This window comes from Solanum verrucosum, unplaced genomic scaffold (assembly GCF_900185275.1).
Source record: "Solanum verrucosum unplaced genomic scaffold, falcon-dt-bn FXZP01000103.1, whole genome shotgun sequence".
NCBI classification, from domain to species: Eukaryota; Viridiplantae; Streptophyta; class Magnoliopsida; order Solanales; family Solanaceae; genus Solanum; species Solanum verrucosum.
In genome coordinates, this window is record NW_026020048.1 from 8,466,180 (window position 1) to 8,485,691 (window position 19,512).

The window sequence follows — 19,512 nt, forward strand, 5'->3', positions numbered from 1 at the left end:
ATCAAAAAATAATTTATGTATGAAAAAGATTAAAATATACTTTGAACTTTGCTTGATGGATCATATATACCCCTACATAATTTATTTATTTTTTAAAAAATATTAAAAGCAAAAAAATATAAATTTTAAACTATTTTTTTCATTTTGAGCTCTTTTGTAACGATGGGGTATATGTGAGCCGTTTGTATAACGGTAAAGATTATATATGAGTCACTTTCATAACGAGGGGCATATCAGCTCCAAATGACAAAGTTGATGGGGTATATCATACCCTTTTCCCCATATATTTACTCTTTTCGTTAACATATTTATATTTACTTAGTTGAAGAAAAATTGTAATATTGATTTTTTAATTTAAAAAATGTCGCGCGGTTTTATAAAGAAAAATAAAGTTTCCATCTACTCAATCATAAAATAAGATTGAATTGAGTCTAAATAGAGAAGGATTGAATTTTTTTTTATATCAAGGTTGTGATTTATTTCTTACTTTTTTATGGGCTAATTATTGGCTTGAACCACTCGATCATACATTTACAACATAGGTATATATTATATGCTCATATTGATAACTTTGTTTTTTCTCCCTCCAAAATAAGCACTTCAACAAGTTATATTATAATTTTTTGAATATGTAGCTAAAATATATTTGAAATACTCACTCCCCTAATATACATATTTGAGAAATATTACATTATCACAAGAGATTAACTAATATTCAATAATAATTGGTAATTATTTTACAAAATTAAATAATTTTAATTGAGTTATTCTCAATTTACATTTATTTATTTATTTAAATACTGACACCCCTAATATTTTTTTTTTTTTCAGATTTCAATTACAAGATCTAGTTTTATTGAGAGTAAAATTTATTTATTTTTCTAGCACAAGAATTATGGAGCAGAGCTTTCTAATGAAATGAATATTTCATGGCAATAAGAAATTTCTCTGTTCTTACAAAATTAGGTAAAGCTGATGGTTTGGTTTATGTGTTACAAAATGATATCCATCAGGAAATTTTGTATTCACTAACATTGAAGTAGAAAGTAATAGCTTATTTTGTTCTTGTCAAATGGCTTTACATGATAGCAACATTGAATGACCACACAAACAAATTCTATAGTAATATACAATAAAAATTGCCATTGAAGAATCAGAGTCAAAATTTGAAGTTCTTGTCATATCTATGCAAATTTAAAATCAATGATCAACTTCTTGTAGTTTCCTTTCTTTTAGGTCATTCTCATTCCAAACAAAACCTCAACATGACTTGGTCAAAATATCTTTTACGCGCCAAGGGTAAAAACGAAAACAAACAGAAATCAACAAATTAGCCAAAAATAAAAGAAAGAATAAATACACCCAAAGGCAATTATTGCATACATTTTTCTCCCACCGTTCCATGGAAAAGCCACCAAGTATGTTGAAACTGAATGCGGATTCGGGCTATATACGCCCGGCGCACGATAGTCTTGGCCTCGTTTGTTCTGGGTCATTCCTCCAGCTCTCTCTTTTCTATATTATTCACCGTTTGCCCATTCACAACGAAGCCGGATCGTTACTTTCGCTTCCGTTGTGGTCTTTTTTTCCAGATCAAGAACGTTTCGCTTTGTGTTCTTCGCATCTACTCCTTTTTCGGTATTATTCGTCGAATTCGACTCCATCAGCTAGGTTTTTTCAGGTATGGAAGATCTATTACTAAGTTTATTCGAAAATTATTGATTCTTGAATGAATTCCTGGTGCTTTTCGGTATTTTTGATCGATTCGGGTACACATTTTTCCAAATATCTTGGATTTGTAGGGTTTTTGGATATTAATTACTGACAATTTGGGACATCTTGTTCTTCATAAAAAAACTAGGGTTTCTAACAATCAAAAATAAAATTAAGATCGATTTCTAGGTTTTCTTGAACGAATCACTGGTATTTTTCATTATTCAAGATCGGTTCAGGTGATAGTTTTTCAAATATCTTGGATTTTGTAAGCTTCTTGGATATTAATTACTGACAATTTTCGACTTCTTGTTCTTCATAAAACTATGGTTTCTAACAATCAAAAATAAAATCAATTACTAAGTTTTTATGAAAATTATTGATTCTTGAATGAATCACTTGTATTTTTCGGCATTCATGATCGATTCAGGTAATATTTATTCAAATATCTTGGATTTGTAGGCTTTTTGGATATTAATTGCAGACAATTTGGGACTTCTTGTTCTTTATAAAAAAAACTAGGGTTTCTAACAATAAAAAATAAAATAAAGATTGATTACTAAGTTTTCACGAAACCATTGAGTTTTGAATGAATCACTGGTGTTTTTCGGCAGTCTTGATCGATTCAAGTAATATTTATTAAAATATCTTGGATTTGTAGGCTTCTTGGATGTTAATAACTGACAATTTGGGACTTCTTGTTCTTCATAAAAAAACTAGAGTTTATAACAATCAAAAATAAAATAAAGGTTGATTACTTAGTTTTCATGAAAATTATTGATTATTGAATGAATCACTGGTGTTTTCCGGCATTCTCGATTGATTCAGGTAATATTTATTCAAATATCTTGGATTTGTAGGCTTCTTGGATATAAATTACTGATAATTTGGGACTTCTTGTTCTTCCTAAAAAAACTAGGGTCACTAACTATCAAAAATAAAATAAAGATCAATTACTAAGTTTTCATGAAAGTTTCAAATCATTGATCAGTTCAAAATTTGCATAAGTATGTCTGATTTATTTCCATATCTGATCTTTGGTAGATGTTGATTGCTTTTGTCTTCTGCAAATCAACTCAATTTTGGTGTGATCCGACTGTCAAAATGTAACAAGTTTTAGAATTTCTCTTGTTACTATGTTATGGTGGAAAATGTTTTATGGTTACCATTGTGTGCTTATTTCTGTGGTCATAACTTCCATCTCTCTCTCTCTTTTCAGGACTTCTGATTGTTGGTGTTTGTGCGTTATTGAAAACTTGATTGGCTGACCCAGAACAGCTATGGGCGAATACGAAAGAGATGTAATTTATTTTTTATTTTTTAAATATCCATTATTCTTCTGAATTGTTTATCTTCTGCTTTGATATGACATCTTTATTGTATTCATTCAGGAATATGAGGAGTATGAAGAATTGGATGAATATGAGGAAGAATGTGGTGCAGATGAATATAAGGAGGAAGAAACCCAGTAGCCTCCAAAAGAGTTGTTGGAGTACTTGGAGCTGAGACAACGACTGAAAAAAGATATCAGGAAGCAGATGAAGAAAGAATTAGGTTCTGCTGATGACCTTTCCCGTGAAATTAAAAAGACATTGCCAAGGGACAAGTAAGTACCACTAGCGCGTTTCAGAGATTTTGGACACCCTTGTTTGTTGTCAATATGGTATTTTCCTTGATATTGAATCTATCAATTCTGTGAAATGAATATATTCTCACCCAGTCTGCTGCTTTTTTCAAACCCATGTCAAGTGGATTTTTGGATGTCTATTTATATGTCTTCTTTGGATATATGATTGTCATCCCTCTGCCGGAGTTTCTTTTGAAGTTGTTCACTTTTGAAGATAATTAGGACTTCTGCGAAAAATCTGAATTCTAGATTCTAAGAACTATAATTCTAATATTTCTGGTTTGTTTCTAGTTTTCATGGCATAGTTACAAAAAGTATAGCAGCATGCCAGGCAAGTTGCTTACAATAGCCCTTTTCCGGATCCTGCCCATAGCAGGAGCTTCATGCACCGGGCGGCCCTTTTTTTCTAGTTGCATGAAAAAGTATCTCTTACTCCGTTTAAAGATTTATTGATGGGGGTATATATTGATTTCAGTTTTGCGGCTTATGGTGTTGGTCTTAAATACTATTTCTTTTCTGGGACTTTCAGTTATGGTTCCTTCTTTGGACCTTCACAACCTGTAATTGCTCAAAGAGTAATCCAAGAAAGCAAGTCGCTATTGGAGAATCCAAATTTGGTAGCAAAAATCATGAAGTCAAACCACATTGTATGTATCAAGTTTTAATTCATATGAAGATGCATGTGCTTCAGTTTAGTTTTCTAGTAGAATACATGCTAAGAGTCTAAGACAACAACTTTAGGTTCCATCTTTGCACTTTGGAAAATTTGTACTTTCTATGACATGCCAATATTGTATGGTTAATTGTTGTCATCTTTATTGTAGCCTATGGGCATTGATGGCACATACCTACCTTTCTATTGATGTCAGTGGTATACCGCATACCTTATATCTGTTACATTACATTTTTATTCTTGTAGAACAATAAGAGCTCTGCATCAAAACACACAGGATCAAAATCTGGTACCAACAACAATGCACCAAAAGTCAATAATGGGGTACTGAATTTATTTAGTGGAAATTGATTGTACTTCTCTTCATTGTGTTTTACTTCTGATTTTCTCTCTATAATTTGCTGATGCCTTTCTTAAACTATTTTTTGCCATATGAATTTCTGCAGTTAAAAACAAAGGTGCAGATGTTAAAAAATACAAGATATTACTCATTTTTTATTATCTAATGATGCTGAACTTCTTGTTCCATCAAAAGGTTCTCTACCTCATAAAGCCTTTGTTGCTAATCTGGTCATTTATTTAGTGGCTCAAGGCGTAATCTATTTATTCAGAAAACTTATTCTATATTTTTTTTTCTGCACGAGTAGCTTTACCACCAAGCACCAAGCAATCTTCAAGCAATACTGGGAGAAAGTTTCTAGATGATCGTGTAGTACGGAAACCTATACTGGGAAGCAGTCAAATGCCACATCAACTGTTGAGTCAGAAATCTGTTTCTGTTAGTAAACAAACTCAAGTAGCATTAGATTCCAGGAAACAACTGGGTAGCAGTAAAGGGAGTGGGCCTGACTGGCCTTTAGGAGTGCAACCCAAAATCATAGCTAGTCCAAACGGCAAGAGGGTTTTGACACCAGGTGTAAAAAGCACTGTGCCTGCTTTGCATAAGCCAACCTCTTCAAAGTTGCAACCTTCTATTCCAAGGCAATACTTGGTACAGAAAAAGGAAATACTACAATCTGGAAAATCAAAGGTGATGCCACAACAAGCTGTGCCTTCATACAAACATAAGCCGATTATGCAGAAACAGGCAGTGTCGTTGTCTAATTCTCAGGTCTCACCTATATTTTCATTTGCATGCTATCCATTTTATCTTTTCCTTCTCTTGCAGAAAATGAAGACCTACTTACCCTTCATTTTGGTTTGGGTCCTTCGTGGGGGGTGGGTGGTTGTTCCAAAGAGTAGTAGTAGTGATGAAGACATGCTGATCGTGATTTTTGATTTTAACAGATAAAGCAACTGCCTCCTAAAAATGCAACTCGTTTTTTGGAAGATAGAGGCCGTGCAAGAAAGCTGATGAGACATGAAGAAGAAGATAATGGAGCAGAAGCTATTAGTATAATTAGGAGGATGTCTAGGTACTAATTCTTCCTATTTTTATTTTTATTGTTATTATCAAATTATTCCTTGTAGGTTTCTTTTAGTTTATTCATTATCTAAGGGTTTGTGAGACTTGAAAACTTTATAGCCTTTAATAACTTTTTTGTACATGTGGATACTCTTTTGAGTCTTCCCAGAGGAAATGGATTAAGTTAAATATTTACATTCTCTGATACAATTGATTTAGATAAAACTTATTTTATGTTATTTACGTGATGTAGTTAAATGAAACAACATATCCCACAGGGTGGGGTCAGGGATATGGTTAAATTAAGATTTCTGAAACTGCAAGGTGCTGCTAGTTTTGATAATGCTTAATGTTGAATTTCATCTAGTTTGTTGGCCTGAGAGAGTATTATCTCTTTTTTGCAGGTATAATCCCAACAGGTATCAAGATGAGGATGACATTAGTGATATGAAGGCTAATTTTGATGACATACTGAAGGAAGAAAAACAAAGGTTGGCTCTAAAATTATAGTTAACTTCCTTTGTGTTTTGCTCTAAAATGTTTTTTTTTTTGGATTTTTCTAATACAATTTTGAAACCTTAAATCAATGCTTATGACAGCTATTTAATGAAAACTAGAAAATTTTCTAGATTGGGGATGAGGTTGTCTTGGTGGAGGAAGAAAATGTTCTCCAATTTGCTATGTTTTTGTTGGTCAAAACTTTCTTAAAAATGAGGAAAATGACTGTCAATGGTAGTAGGAATAACACATTTTATGAGTTGCATTCCAAGTTTATTGTGTCCTCTCCATCCACCCAATCCCCACCCCCTGCCACTTCCCATCTCATCTTACCTCCATAGTATTTTGCTAGATAACATATAAATGCTCTTGGATAAATATTTTCTTGCTTACTTACCGAGCAAGATAACATTTTCTGTGAAAAAACATTTTCCTTCATACCCAACACACCTAGGTATCTAGGACATGTATTGTCTGTTTGCTATTTGTGCTCCTCGTAGTACTTATCTTGTCATGATAATGTCTTCAATAGTCTCATGTGCAAATAAGAGAGGACGCTGAGTGCTGATCTCAATTTATTTTGTACTCCAGTGCGAAAATAGCAAAGAAAGAGGATGAAAAGGAACTCCGGAAGATAAAAGAAGAAGAAAGGAGGGAGCGGTTGAGAAAACAGTCAAAGAAGCGCAAATTGAGCCATTAATGATGGGAAAGATGTTTTCCTTGCTTATTAGATAGAACTATAGAGGTTTTCATATTTTGCTAGCACAAAGTAAAGGGGGCTTCTAGGGAGTTTGCACAGGAATATCTGAGTCTTCGCTTAATTTACCTGTTGATTTGTATCTATTGAGCGTTGTGGCTCATTGCCCAAGCACGGTTGCAACAGAGAGTTTTTAATCTTTCTGCAACTGCAATAATTTAACACGCCCCTGTTTGTAAGCCAGTTGTGAGAAAAATCTCAAGTACATGAGCACCTGTTGAGTTTATTTGCTACATTATTTTCTGTTGTAACATGTGCTTAATGTTTTTTATGCTTTATACTATTGTTTTTTGCATTAATAAATACTTGGGTTGGATTTTGAGGTCACATATCCCGAATGATTAGTATATGCAAGAAATTCGTTTGTTTTTTGTCTAGGAAAAAATGCTTCTTGGAGGGCGTACTTCGTTTCCAATTTGTTTTTGAATTTTGAGAATCTGTCTCTAACAGTAGATAGTTTGGTGTCAAATTGTCAAACTTGAGATGCAATGAACTTGAACTAGACTATTGCTGGGAAGAGGGACTAAAGGAAGAAAGAGATTTACTTGAATGAGCAAAGCCACTTGTTGAACAAGCTACTAACATCAGCTAGGGATGGATAGCTTGGTTGGTGAGAGAATTTTAGCCGCATCGTAAATTGTCAATAATTAACAAAACAATCTTTAAAATATTAGTCAAATTTAACCTAATTTAAATTTTTCCACGTCAACCTCGCTTTAATTTGACGATTATGAGGGGTGCTGTAAACAGTTAGGAGAAGGAGTGTTTGGGCATTTTGAACAAATCACGTGACACTTGACGGTAGAAACTAGAAAGTATTAAAATCTCCCATTTATCATAGCTAGCAATTCACGTCTCTCTCTGTCAGACTATCCCACTCGTACTCGCTACTGTAACAACAAGCGGACAAATGATCACGGTGATGCTTTCCAATTCATCCATCAGCAAAACTCTTCTTTCTTGGAGCAACTTCTCTCTGTCTAATGGAAAACCTTCTCAAGCTTCCTCCATTTGTTGCGTTAGGTAATACATTTTACTGGTAAGGTCTGCATACACCCAACCCTATATTGCATTTGGTATGTTGTTGTTGTAATACATTTTACTAGTATAGCTCATTTAGCTCCCTTCTGATTCTATTTCCTTCTCTTAATTGTTGCTTGTTTAAGCGAAATTATGGTATTCCTGAAAGTTTATAACAGATAAATGTTTGTCTAGCATGAAAATTGGAAAAAATATTGCTATTTGTTCGCCGTATCATTACATCATATATTTATAGGATAACATATAAATACTCCATTCCTTGTATGTTTCTTACAGTTTTGATTTGTTCGACTTTTTTCAGGAAGAATGCAGAGAGTAATGGCTCATCTAGTGGACCTTTGCAGTTAGAGTGAGCACGAATCCATCGTTCTCCCTTCTCATATAAGTTAGCTTTTCTGTGTGACTGAAAGTTTATCCATTTTATTGTAACTAAAATACTATATTGTTTTGCAACATAGGTTGGGAAACCAGAGTAGTGATGAGGTACTGCAGTGTTTTTCTTTCAGTTGCTTCAATCTTGCTTTACTACGTGTTTTCATCTACTGCAATATTTTTCGTCTTTTTTTCTTATTATAGAATATTCTTCAAATGAGGAGTGTCGTTAGGAAACTTTTCAGAGAAGCTCAACAGAGTAAGTTATTGTTGATGCACTTTGTCCATCCGAGTTTACTTAGTACATATGTAATACGTCTTCTTATTTTGATTTACTGAATGCCTTCTATCTAGATATCTTGTACTTGAACAAATAACGCATCTTTACAATGGAAGAGCTTGATAGAGTAAAAGAGAGAAACGTTCATTGCTTGATAGAATCGAGCAACTAAAGAGAATAAAGTTGATGTATACAAGAAAAGGTTGTGGTACTATTCTTGCATTCTTCTTTTATCTTTTGCAGGACCTATCAGAGAGTTTCCTTCAATGAAAAACATAATACCCTACATGTGAACAACCACATGAACCCACCATAAGAGGGGCAATCTCATTCAACAACAACAATAACAACAACATACTCAATGAAATCCCATAAAGTGGGATATGGGGAGGGTAGAGTGTATACAAACCTTATTTCTATCTCTTGGAGGTAGAGAGACTGTTTCTGAAAGACCCTCGGCTCGAGTGAAACAAATCAAATAGTAATGGGAAAGATATAAAATGACAGTGAAGAAAAACATGTCAACTAACATGAATAGAAAAGCAGCCGGAGCTGGCAATCCCAGTCAAATAAGACCAATAAGGTGACCAATGATAAAGAGGAAGAGTATTTTAGGTTAATCATGTTGAAAATGTATGAAATTGATGAAGTACATTTTGGTCTCTTTTGATAATTTTACTTGTGCTAGATTTTGGTTATGCAGGATATGTAATCTTATGTCGTATCTCCCCAACTTTTAAAAGTTTGTGTCTTGTTATCCATTTCAGTTTCAACAGAAGACTAATGTCTGATAGTTTAAAACAGAACTTTCTAAATGCCATTTAAGATGTATGAAGTGATTCTTGTTACATGCGGAAGTTGTAGATATAATGGTCAGAGTCTTCGACTTAGTATGCATTTACTTATCCTGTTTCTTGTATTTTGGTATCTTCTCATTTTTTCTTATCCTAGTCAATTTGATGATTCTTGGCACATGTTCCAGAGAGTTTGCATGTGGTGATAAAACCAAGATCTCATTGTTGGTTTCATGAAACAGATAAGTTCTCACTTAGTGCTGAGTTACTACTAAGGATATACTCTATGGTTCTTACCAGTTTGATTGGCAGCAAGGAGGCATCAAAATTTAGATGGCTGGTCATGGATTCAATAGGTAGTATAACTGATAATTTCTCTGAGATAATGCATAAACAGGACACTGAGCTTCTGGTAGAGCTGCGCCACTTCCCCCGGAAAAGTAGAAAGTAAGTTTTCAACAATGTGTTGACTGATTTCGGAAGGTATGACTTTAGAAGCAAACTTTTGGCAAAAGTTTAATTGCTTCAAAAGTATTTATTTAACAATTTTCACCGAAATACTCCATTGCTTGATTTTCTCTTTGGATTAAACATAGTTCTAGTGATCTATTTTTTAAAAAAGTTTTCTTAATCATAAAGGTGAAACTGACCTGAAGGATATAGCATAGATGTCACACAGGTGAATTAGAATTTTCTTCTGGTATATGATTTGAATTAGCTTGTTTTTCTTTTAACACCAATATGTTGATAGTTTCCCTTTACCCCAGCTTGTTGTCTTCCCTCTATCGTTGTCAGTTATAAGTTTGTTATATACTGTAGTCCCCTAAGTTGTGTGTATTAGTAGTAGATATTTATTACATTTGTGTTTTCTAGACTTCATCTGTTCTTCTTTTTATACTGTTGTTCAGGTCAGGATACCACACAATCCACATTTGTACTGAAATGGCACCAGTGGTATCAGTTGGATCTTTGGCACCACATGTAACCGTATTATCTCGTGCCTTGCAAAGAAAGGGAAATCTGGTCGAGGTTATCTTACCCAAGTAATCAAGAATATTTTTGCCACTCTCATTTTTGGTTGGTTTATGATGAAAGCTTGCATTTGCAATTTCTTTATTTATACTTTTCTGGAACTAATCTCAAGAGGCGTTAGAAGAACCAATTTAGATTCAGATATATAGATGAAAAGAGATGGGATATATACTCTATTTACAGGAACTAAAGATCTATTTCGATTATCTTCTTTTTTAGAAGGCAAATTTAACTTGTTACATAAGTTACTAAAAGGTACTCTCTGCTAAGTTCCAGGAGAACCAACACCTGTATTCATTCATATTGGATCTCGTTACACCAATTTTTTAGACATATATTAGTTAAGCACTCATAAGCTTCTGTGAACTGTGTGTCTATGCCTAGGTGGTATTCTCTTTCATATAATATTCTTATGCCTGCTGCCTCTTCGTGTTTACTATGTTTGAATCGATGAGACGTTCCAAATTAAGTATAAATTTGCTGAATAAATTTGATACAGATATGCTAGCCTAAATTTAAATGAAGTTCATGAATTACGAAAAGTTGAGGCGGAGTTCCAGTCATACTTTAATGGTCAACGGCATGGAAACAGAATCTGGACTGGGTGAGTTTCTGGTTAGTGTGTTATAAATTCTAAAAAAAGAAAGAGAAATATTTGATCTATTTACCTTTATGGGGTGAGGCTGTTGTCAGGGAACTGGAAGTACATGGATATTATTTACAATTAGGAAGTGATGAGTTGGTCTCTAAACCTACATCACACTGTTTGTATCAAACTTTATCCTGACGCTAACAACAGTAAACCTTGCATTTTTTGTTATACAGGGTTGTCTGTGGCATTGGAGTGACTTTCATAGAACCTCTATACTATTCAGCATTTTTCGGCTGTGAGAACATATATGGCTACTTAAATGATTTTGAACGGTTTGTTGATTCTATTCAGATAACCTTGCAATTGAATGAAGTAGGATAAGAATTTCATACATCTTATTGTCTCCCTTTCTTAAACTTTTAACTTCATAAAACTTTTTTCTTTCTTTCTAAGTATGTACTTTTCCGATTATTCTGGTAGTTGATCCCAACTGGTTTTGGTTTGATGCATATTTGATTATTGATTAATATGTACTGCTCTATTCTCTCCGCAATACTACCATTTGATGCTCAACTAATCCCTTTTATTTCTTGCCTTTTTCTTTCTTCTTTTTTAGATATTGTTAATGCGCTTATTTATGCATATCTTAGACTTAATATGTTCTTATGCGTTGTCTTTATATCTGACTTGGGAAGTTTATGTCTTTTTTGGAACACTCTCTTTGATATCAAATGTGATTAGAACTCGAAAGCTTCTCAGAATACAGCCTTTCAGCTGGATTAGTTCATGATGTTATTGATCAACTCTTATTATAGTACTTATTTTTGGTTAAGGTTGATTGACTCTAACTGGAAAGGACTTCAATAAACAACATACTTCATGCACCAGTTGTTTGTTTAATATCTAATAATAATTTGCAGCATTCTATAGTTTGCTTCAAATGCAGAGAGTTTCTCCTAATATGTTGTATGAATCTCAATTAGTTGTCTTTGCATCTTCTCCTGCTTTCCACTTGTTTAAACCACACAGACTTGTAAAAATAATTATGAATTCATGTTGGACCAATGTTGAGAAGAATGGTTACACTATTCTTCGTTAACCTAAAACTTGGCAGCTTATTGACTGGAAGAGGGTAGGAATCAGTTGATTATGCTAAAGACATGATTTATTTGTTGTATACCTGCTTAGGTAACATTTATGAAATCAAAGAACTTCTAAAGGACAGTAACATTCATACTGATAGAATGCACTGTCAAATGTGGTCAAGATCCAATGTGATATGTTAATGCTAAATAATTTTAGCTCTTTCTAAGTTGTAGCAATGATAGAAAAAATGCTAGTATTCGTTTGTTGTTTAGAGCTGAAGTCTGGTAGAGAATGACTCGTTTCTGCAAAGTTGTTAAATTTTGCTGAACTTCTTTATATTTTTATCCCAAACAAACTCCTAATTGCTTAAGGCTAGCTTTTGAATACTTTTCTGTTTGACTAGACTGGTGGATGTGTTGGGGTCGTATCATGATTAACTTAGATTAGATTCAACTATCTCTACTGAATTTCTCTTTATTCAACAAGATATAATTCCTAGAAAGTTTCTTAAATTGCTCTTCGGCTAATTCTTGTGATATGAGGATAGGAGTAAATGAGGCAAAAAACTGCAAATAAAGGTATCATGACTTTGAGCAATAGCATGTTCATCACAGAATTGTCCATGTTGTATGGCAATAGAAGACTTGAAGACCATGTTATTGAGATTTAAGTACGTTTGGATGGTTGATTCTTCAAGCATAGGTGTATGTCCGTAGATCTGATAGTTTAATTAGAAAAAAACACCTACTAGTGGGCAGTGTGTTTGTATACACTCTACCCCCTCACTCTTTCCCACCCCCAATATCTCTGCAATGCAACCGGCTAGTTGGTTGAAGAAGTTACTCTAAGTCACCTGTATTTGAGTGTTAGTGGTGTTTTGTGATCTATTCTTCCTGCATGGGCTTACATTTTCAGTAGTTTACTTTAAGTCTTCAGTTGTCAAGTAGTGACATGTATTTTCAAGATTTTCTCTGAATTATCATTTGATGACAGATTCACCTACTTTTCTCGTGCTTCATTGGATTATATAGTTAAAGCAGGAAAGCACCCGGATGTGCTTCATATACACAATTGGGAAACATCTATTGTTGGTTTACTGTTTTGGGAAGTTTTTGTAAATAAGGTTCACTTCTTAGCATTTGCATTCAATAACGATAAACTTCTTACTACATGTTTACTATTAGTAAGATAGATCTAGCGTCACTCTGTTTCTTTTCAACGTGGAGCCATTTGATTGATTTTTTATTTTTATTTTGATTAAGTAAATATCTTTTTCATTAATGAAATGAGAAAAAGCTAGAGGCTATCAACTGGTATGCCTTGCTTCTGAAGCAAAGCAAACAATCTTTGAAACCCAATCACCTTTCAATCATGGTAATCTCTTCAGAATCTCAGGTCCCAAAAGATCTCTTCACTTTGTATCCTCTGAATCTGCTAGATTGTCAACTCCCTTTGGCATGATACTCTTTCAACAAGTTTAGGGCTGGGCATAAACACCGAAAAACCGAAATATCAAATCGAACTGAAGAATTTTGGTATTTCGGTTTCGGTTTTCGGTTCGGTATTCGGTATGAGTTTTTGTATTTTTTGGTATTTCGGTTCGGTTTTCGGTATGAATTTTTGTATTTTTTGGTATTTCGGTTTATCGAAATATATTATATTATATTTATAATATTATTAATATTATATTAATTAGTAATATTAAATAATAAAAATATAGACAAAATTAGGTCAAACTTCACTTTTCAGCTTTTAGCCTTTTACTTTTCAAACTTTTGACTTTTCAGATTTTTGTTTTCAATCTTTTCTTAGCAGTTAGCCGCACATCAGTCACTTTATTTTCCCACTTTCCAGTTCCACTTCCGGCGACTGGCCGATCAGCAACAAGCCAACGACGACCGGCCGACCAGCACGCAGCAGGCCAACATGCAAGCGACACCCAGCAGGCAGGCAGCACGCAGCAGCCACCGGCGACCACCAGCGATCGACCAGCAACAACCAGCCACCGAACTAACAAAAATCGAACCGAAATAATATAAACCGAACCGAAATAATAAAAACCGAACCGAACCGAATTATTTCGGTTCGGTGTTCGGTACACATGATACAAGAACCAAAAATCGAAAAAACCGAAAAAAAAAATCGAAACCGAACCGAAATACCGATTGCCCAGCCCTAAACAAGTTATCCCCACACCATGTCTCCAGAAACTAACTCTCTCCTATCCTGAATGATATAATGTTTCTAAATTCTACCCATTCCTTCATGATATTCCTCCACAATCACACCCATGAGGCATAGTGACATCATTTGTTCTCCACCTCCTTCCATCACACCTCTCCCAAAATCTTGTACCTCCACCCCAAATCTCCATAGCCACTTACTCAACGACGCTTTGTTACAGACACTTAGATCATTAACTCCAATCCCTCCCACCTTTTAGGAGATGTGCATTTGATTTCTTAGTTCCCTACCGAATGTCCTCTTGACCTTATTGTTCAATTGGGCCATTGACATGAAAAAACTACAGTGTTTTGCTGGTAATTTTGATGGGTTTGGTTATATATTTCTTCTGCGGTTGTAAACTAAAATGTATTACTTCACATATAATGCAACTGAATTTTGTTTTAACACGGTTCAGGCGACTAGTCCTGCTTTCTCTCTATGATGCTCTTTTTGTGGTATTAATTAGACAAAAACTATGGTGTTTGATGTGTTTTTTCCTTCTCAAATGTACAGGGACTTGGAGGTACCAGGATAATGTTGACATGTCAAAGCTTTGAGTCTCAGGCAAGAGCCCCATTATGTGTTTCATTTACTATTTTACTCTTAGAATGGTTTTGAAATGTACCAAGCCTCTTGACAATCTCTGAATGTCATATGTGTCAGTGTGTAGAGCAACCTGAAAAGTTAGCCCTATGTGGGCTTGATCCTTATGGACTACATTGTTTTGACCGTCTGCAAGATAACAACAAATCCCATCTTGTCAATGTTTTGAAGGTATTTGATGCTTTCTGACCTCTTAACTGTTTGCTTCCATTGGATGCTTGACTGTACAGTTACTGGATGCCGTTTGGTCACATAAGTGGAATATTTGTATTCCCATTAGAAGGGATTCCTACTTCATATTCACTGCACATGATAATTGGAGAGAGTTTGAACTTGAAAACAGGCGACATGAACCCCCCATCTACGCTTTTCATTTATATTTTCCCATAAATATGACTTTTTCATTTTTTTTTGCCTTTTGGTTTTCTCATTCAATGGATTATCTCCAGACAAAGTTGAGTTCTTTTAGTGTGCATCATGTAACATTTTGCTCCTTTGTATTTGTCCAGGTTGGAGTGGTTTACTCCAACAATGTTATCATAATGTCATCCATGCAAACAAAAGGGCAGACAATTCATGCTACGAGCCATGGTCTTGAGCCCACCTTAACCATACACAAGTATGTGTTCTTCAATATTTTACAATCAGGCCCAGTATGGATTTATGATTCTTTGGCAAGTTCTATTCTTTGCTAAAGGCTCTAGAGATGCTTTTGCTTGCTGCAACAGATTAGTAGTCTCTTAGGATTATTTCCCCTCTGGTGTTTATGGGGCTGCTTTTCATTTGTTAATACAACTTGATTGTAGGGACAAGTTAGTAGTTGCTCCTCCTGGATTCGACAGTTCAGCTTGGGATCCTTCAGTAAATAAGTTTCTTCCACAAAACTATAGTGCAGATAATATGAAGGGGAAATATGTCTGCAAAGTTTCGTTGCAGCAGCATCTGGGGTTGCAGGAGAAAGCATCCATTGTTCTTGTAGGTTTTACTCTGGTTGAAGATTTACCTGCAAAAGTTTATAACCAAACACTATTGATGGGGATTTCTCAAAGATTATCTCTTCTTTTAGCTTCTTCTTTATGAAATTGTCTAGGTCAGTCTGCCTAACTATGTGCTGCCACTGATCAAGGGACATAATATTTTATTATATGAGTAAGTATCACTTAAGTTAGAAGGACAAAGTAGTTGAGGGGGGGGGGGGGGGGGGGGAGAGTTTCTGGAAATTTGAAACAAACATTTTCTTCACTTTATACTGATGATTTTACTTTCATTTAGTATGAATGACATTGAGTGTGCTTTCCATAAGGAAAACAGTGGTGTTCTTAATAGAATTGGGTAAAATGTCTGCTTTGCTGCTAAATTTTATGTCCCTTACTCTATTGGATGCCTTTTAGGAACTTCTAAACCCCAAATGTTCTCTCTGAACTTTATGGTTCCTCTTGGTAATTTTCTCTAGGTACTATTCCATGGAAGATTGGTGACATGCGATTTGATGTGCGCCTCTTTTGCTCTCAATGAAATCCTTTATTGATTCTTGATTATAACTTGCTTCGTTTTAAGACATCCATCTGTTGTAGTGTGACCAGATGAGGACATCATTACTGTAGTTCAAATTTAATATTGTGTTCAACTGATGTATCATCATATGTTTAGCTTATTAATGATGTATCTTCAGGTAGGATGCATCTTCTCAGACATCTCTGATATTGAACTGGAGAACCTCAAGACGCTTATTTGGATGGCTTCAAGGAGAGGTGTTCAGGTCATTCTTCTGAATAAGTTTGGTGTGCTTTCCATAAGGAAAATAAATTCTAGTACTTTTTATTTTTCGTAGTACTTTTGGCCTTAGGATGAATTTAAATGGAGAAACATGGTCATTGAGGATTCATATAGATGACCCCAATTTGTTTAGGACTGAGGCGTAGTTGTTGTTGCTTTTCTCAAATAAGTCATGGTTCTATGTAGGGGTGTACAAAACCGAACCGAAAACCGAACCGAACCAAACCGCAAATCGAGTTAACCCGGAAAAAAAACCCGACCAGTGGTTTGGGTTGACTTGGTTTGGTATTGAAAAAAAAAACCCGACTATATTTGGGTTGGTTTTAACTAAAAAAATCAACCCGAGACCAAACCAACCCGACATTATATATATAATTTTAAAATTTTATTTTATACATAAAAATATTTACTTTGATATAATTTTTAAATATTTCTTGTACTTTTTCATAGTTTTTATCTTTTAATATATTATTTCAAGTTTGAAACTTAGAATTATGAATGGTCCAATAAAGATTATAGTCCACAAATGTTAGTAATTATAATAAAGCTTAAATCAAAATCAAATTAATACTAATGCAAAAAGAAAATCAATTCAACACTAAGAATGACAATAATATTGAATATTTGTTCTTTAGTTTTACATTGATTTAGACAATTAAAATACATGATTTAATTTTAATTTCTTTTAATATTTAGTCATGTAACTAATACTTATTAAACTTATTTTAGCATGATTTAGTATTTTAAATTATGATCATTTTCATTATGACTTGTTAATTTGCAATATTTGTTTTACGCGATTTCATTATTATTATTTTTGTTGGATATTTTAGTGTCATTAATCATATCATATTGTGTTATTTTTTTAAGAAATACCTTAGATATTTGTATTTTGATAGGACTAAAGAAATATTTGAAGTACAAGTAAATTATATGTTTGTATGAATACTTTACCGGAAAAACACGAAAATATCCGAAAAAACCCGAGTTTTATTGGTTTGGTTTGGTTTATAAATTTAAAAATTCGACACAAATGATCTGGTTTGATATTTGGAAAACCCGAACCAACTCGGCCATGTACACCCCTAGTTCTCCGTATGTCTGTCTCTTGATGTCGTAGCTTTGCTGATGATTTTTTCAGGTAGGTTTGCACTTCTATTTGGAAAACTAATGACTAAAAAAATTATATCTGTTATTTTGTCTTCCTTCTGAGTTTATTTAAACCAATGAGAATTTCAAATTGGTGACGTGCAGTTTGTCTTCATGGGCTCGGGTCAAACTCCTGGTTCAAATTCGGCATTAGAATATTTTGAGGAGGAACTCAAGGTAATTGCATTCCTTCATTGCAATGTATAATTGCACAAGATTTTGCAACTAAAATTATTGTTGAATCTTTCAATACCACAGGATGAAAACATGAGATTTCTTAATAAATATGATGAATCTTTAGCACATTTAGTACTTGCGGGATCTGACATCATGCTATGCCCTTCTTTTGATGATACAGTACTCCAAATACCAGTAAGTGGTTTCCGCAAAATTCTATCTTTTGCAATCTTTTGTGGACTAATGTGGAAACATGAAACAGCATGCTTTTTTAATTAAAAAAGCAAAAAATAGACTACCATGTACCTGGGGGGGGGGGGGGGGGCGGGGGGTTATGACTTATGCTGGACCCTATCTTCTTACTAAAGATTCAAAGGAGTACATAGGAGTGATATAGAACTTGGAAGCCTAAAGCATTGTCTTCAAGTTACAAAGAACGCTGAAACCATAAAACATTAGCGTAACTCGATCATTACATAGTAGAATTGGACATCCTTAAATACTAAGACGGCTTATTACCAACTTCCAGTTTATCTAAACGATCCTTTGTTCTAGGCACACGATGGGATTAATATCCACATGCTGATTATGTTCTAGCAATCATGTCGGTTCACAGATCTAGGTGTCTGTCTACACTTTAGTGTACATATTTGCCATGGGAAATACTGTAACCTTTTATTATGAAGAATTACATTTCACCATGGAAGACATTGGCCACACATTTTGTTTCAGTATGATGCGTGGTTGGAGAAGTGAAGAAGGGTTCTAAAAATTTAGAATACATGCAACATTCTTTGTTTTCCACAATTAATTGATGAACGTTGTTAATGACACTTAATTGACATCATATTTGATTCTCTTTTGAGTCATTAGATTCTGTCTGCTTTTTCTTAGATGCTGAAATTGTAGTGCTCCTGACATTTCTCTGTTCATGTCTGTAGCTCAAGGCCATGAGATATGGAGCTATGCCTATTCTACTGGATTTTACCGACAGTAAATACGGGTTAGTTAACAATTAATGAAAAATAAGCTGAAAAATGTCTTTTTGTAAGGTTTGTTATTTCCTTGCTTGCTGAGAATTACTGGATGAACAGGCACTTTGTGGATCGTGATCTTGAGGGCACCGAATTCTCTCGTTATATCAATGATACCTTCTCCAATATGCCCCTGAACCAAGCAATTGATGAACTTGTAAGTAGTTGAGTCTTGTGAAAGTCTCTCCACACCTTCCCTATGGACCCGAAAGAACCTAATAAATATGAGAAACTTTACTCTCACTCAGCTGTCTGCTTCTGGTAAGTACTTTTCTTCCCGAAAAAGAGCAGATTTTTTTAATCTTGCTTTATGTCATGTTATTACAGAAGAATAACCCATCAAAATGGGACAAGAAGATCGATCGTCTATGCCATGACAAAGGATTTTTCGTGGGATGCAGAGTGCTGCGACATTCATATCTCTGCATATACAGCAATAAAAAACTTGTAAAGTAGATTTTCTTTACATATTCACCTATTTATCTCTCTGTCCATGCCATATCATATGGGTGCCTATTACATGACGGTTTTTTGTTAACTTAATAAAAAATGTATTAGAATGCGTATTCTTTCAGAGTAATTGTTTTAGTCAATAGGACGGACACAAGTGAGGGCATTGCCAATTCTAAACGAATAATTGAATTTTCTCTCTAGTGAATAATTGATATGAAAAACAT

General features: G+C 34.3%; 2 protein-coding genes and 1 long non-coding RNA gene across 3 annotated transcripts; all 3 read left to right on the forward strand.

Moving 5' to 3' along the window:
* Positions 1-2,881: 2,881 nt before the first annotated feature.
* On the forward strand, positions 2,882-6,906 carry LOC125822462 (uncharacterized). The gene is given in 10 exon segments (XM_049501861.1): positions 2,882-3,014; positions 3,105-3,319; positions 3,870-3,987; positions 4,260-4,337; positions 4,460-4,504; positions 4,506-4,566; positions 4,646-5,124; positions 5,301-5,428; positions 5,823-5,909; positions 6,508-6,906. Coding segments are annotated over 10 exon segments (1,341 nt in total). The 5' UTR covers positions 2,882-2,993; the 3' UTR covers positions 6,617-6,906.
* A 1,201-nt stretch (positions 6,907-8,107) lies between these two features.
* On the forward strand, positions 8,108-8,537 carry LOC125822463 (uncharacterized). Its single transcript, XR_007442649.1, has 3 exons — positions 8,108-8,197; positions 8,291-8,345; positions 8,441-8,537. It is a non-coding gene; the product is annotated as an uncharacterized LOC125822463 (long non-coding RNA).
* An 876-nt stretch (positions 8,538-9,413) lies between these two features.
* Positions 9,414-19,397, forward strand: LOC125822461 (probable starch synthase 4, chloroplastic/amyloplastic). Its single transcript, XM_049501860.1, has 15 exons — positions 9,414-9,607; positions 10,069-10,203; positions 10,692-10,796; positions 11,018-11,116; positions 12,864-12,993; positions 14,610-14,660; positions 14,760-14,870; positions 15,209-15,318; positions 15,506-15,674; positions 16,372-16,458; positions 17,730-17,801; positions 17,883-17,996; positions 18,743-18,804; positions 18,896-18,992; positions 19,163-19,397. Exons 1-15 carry the CDS (start codon positions 9,447-9,449, stop codon positions 19,289-19,291), a joined length of 1,632 nt encoding a protein of 543 aa, XP_049357817.1. The 5' UTR covers positions 9,414-9,446; the 3' UTR covers positions 19,292-19,397.
* Positions 19,398-19,512: the final 115 nt, after the last annotated feature.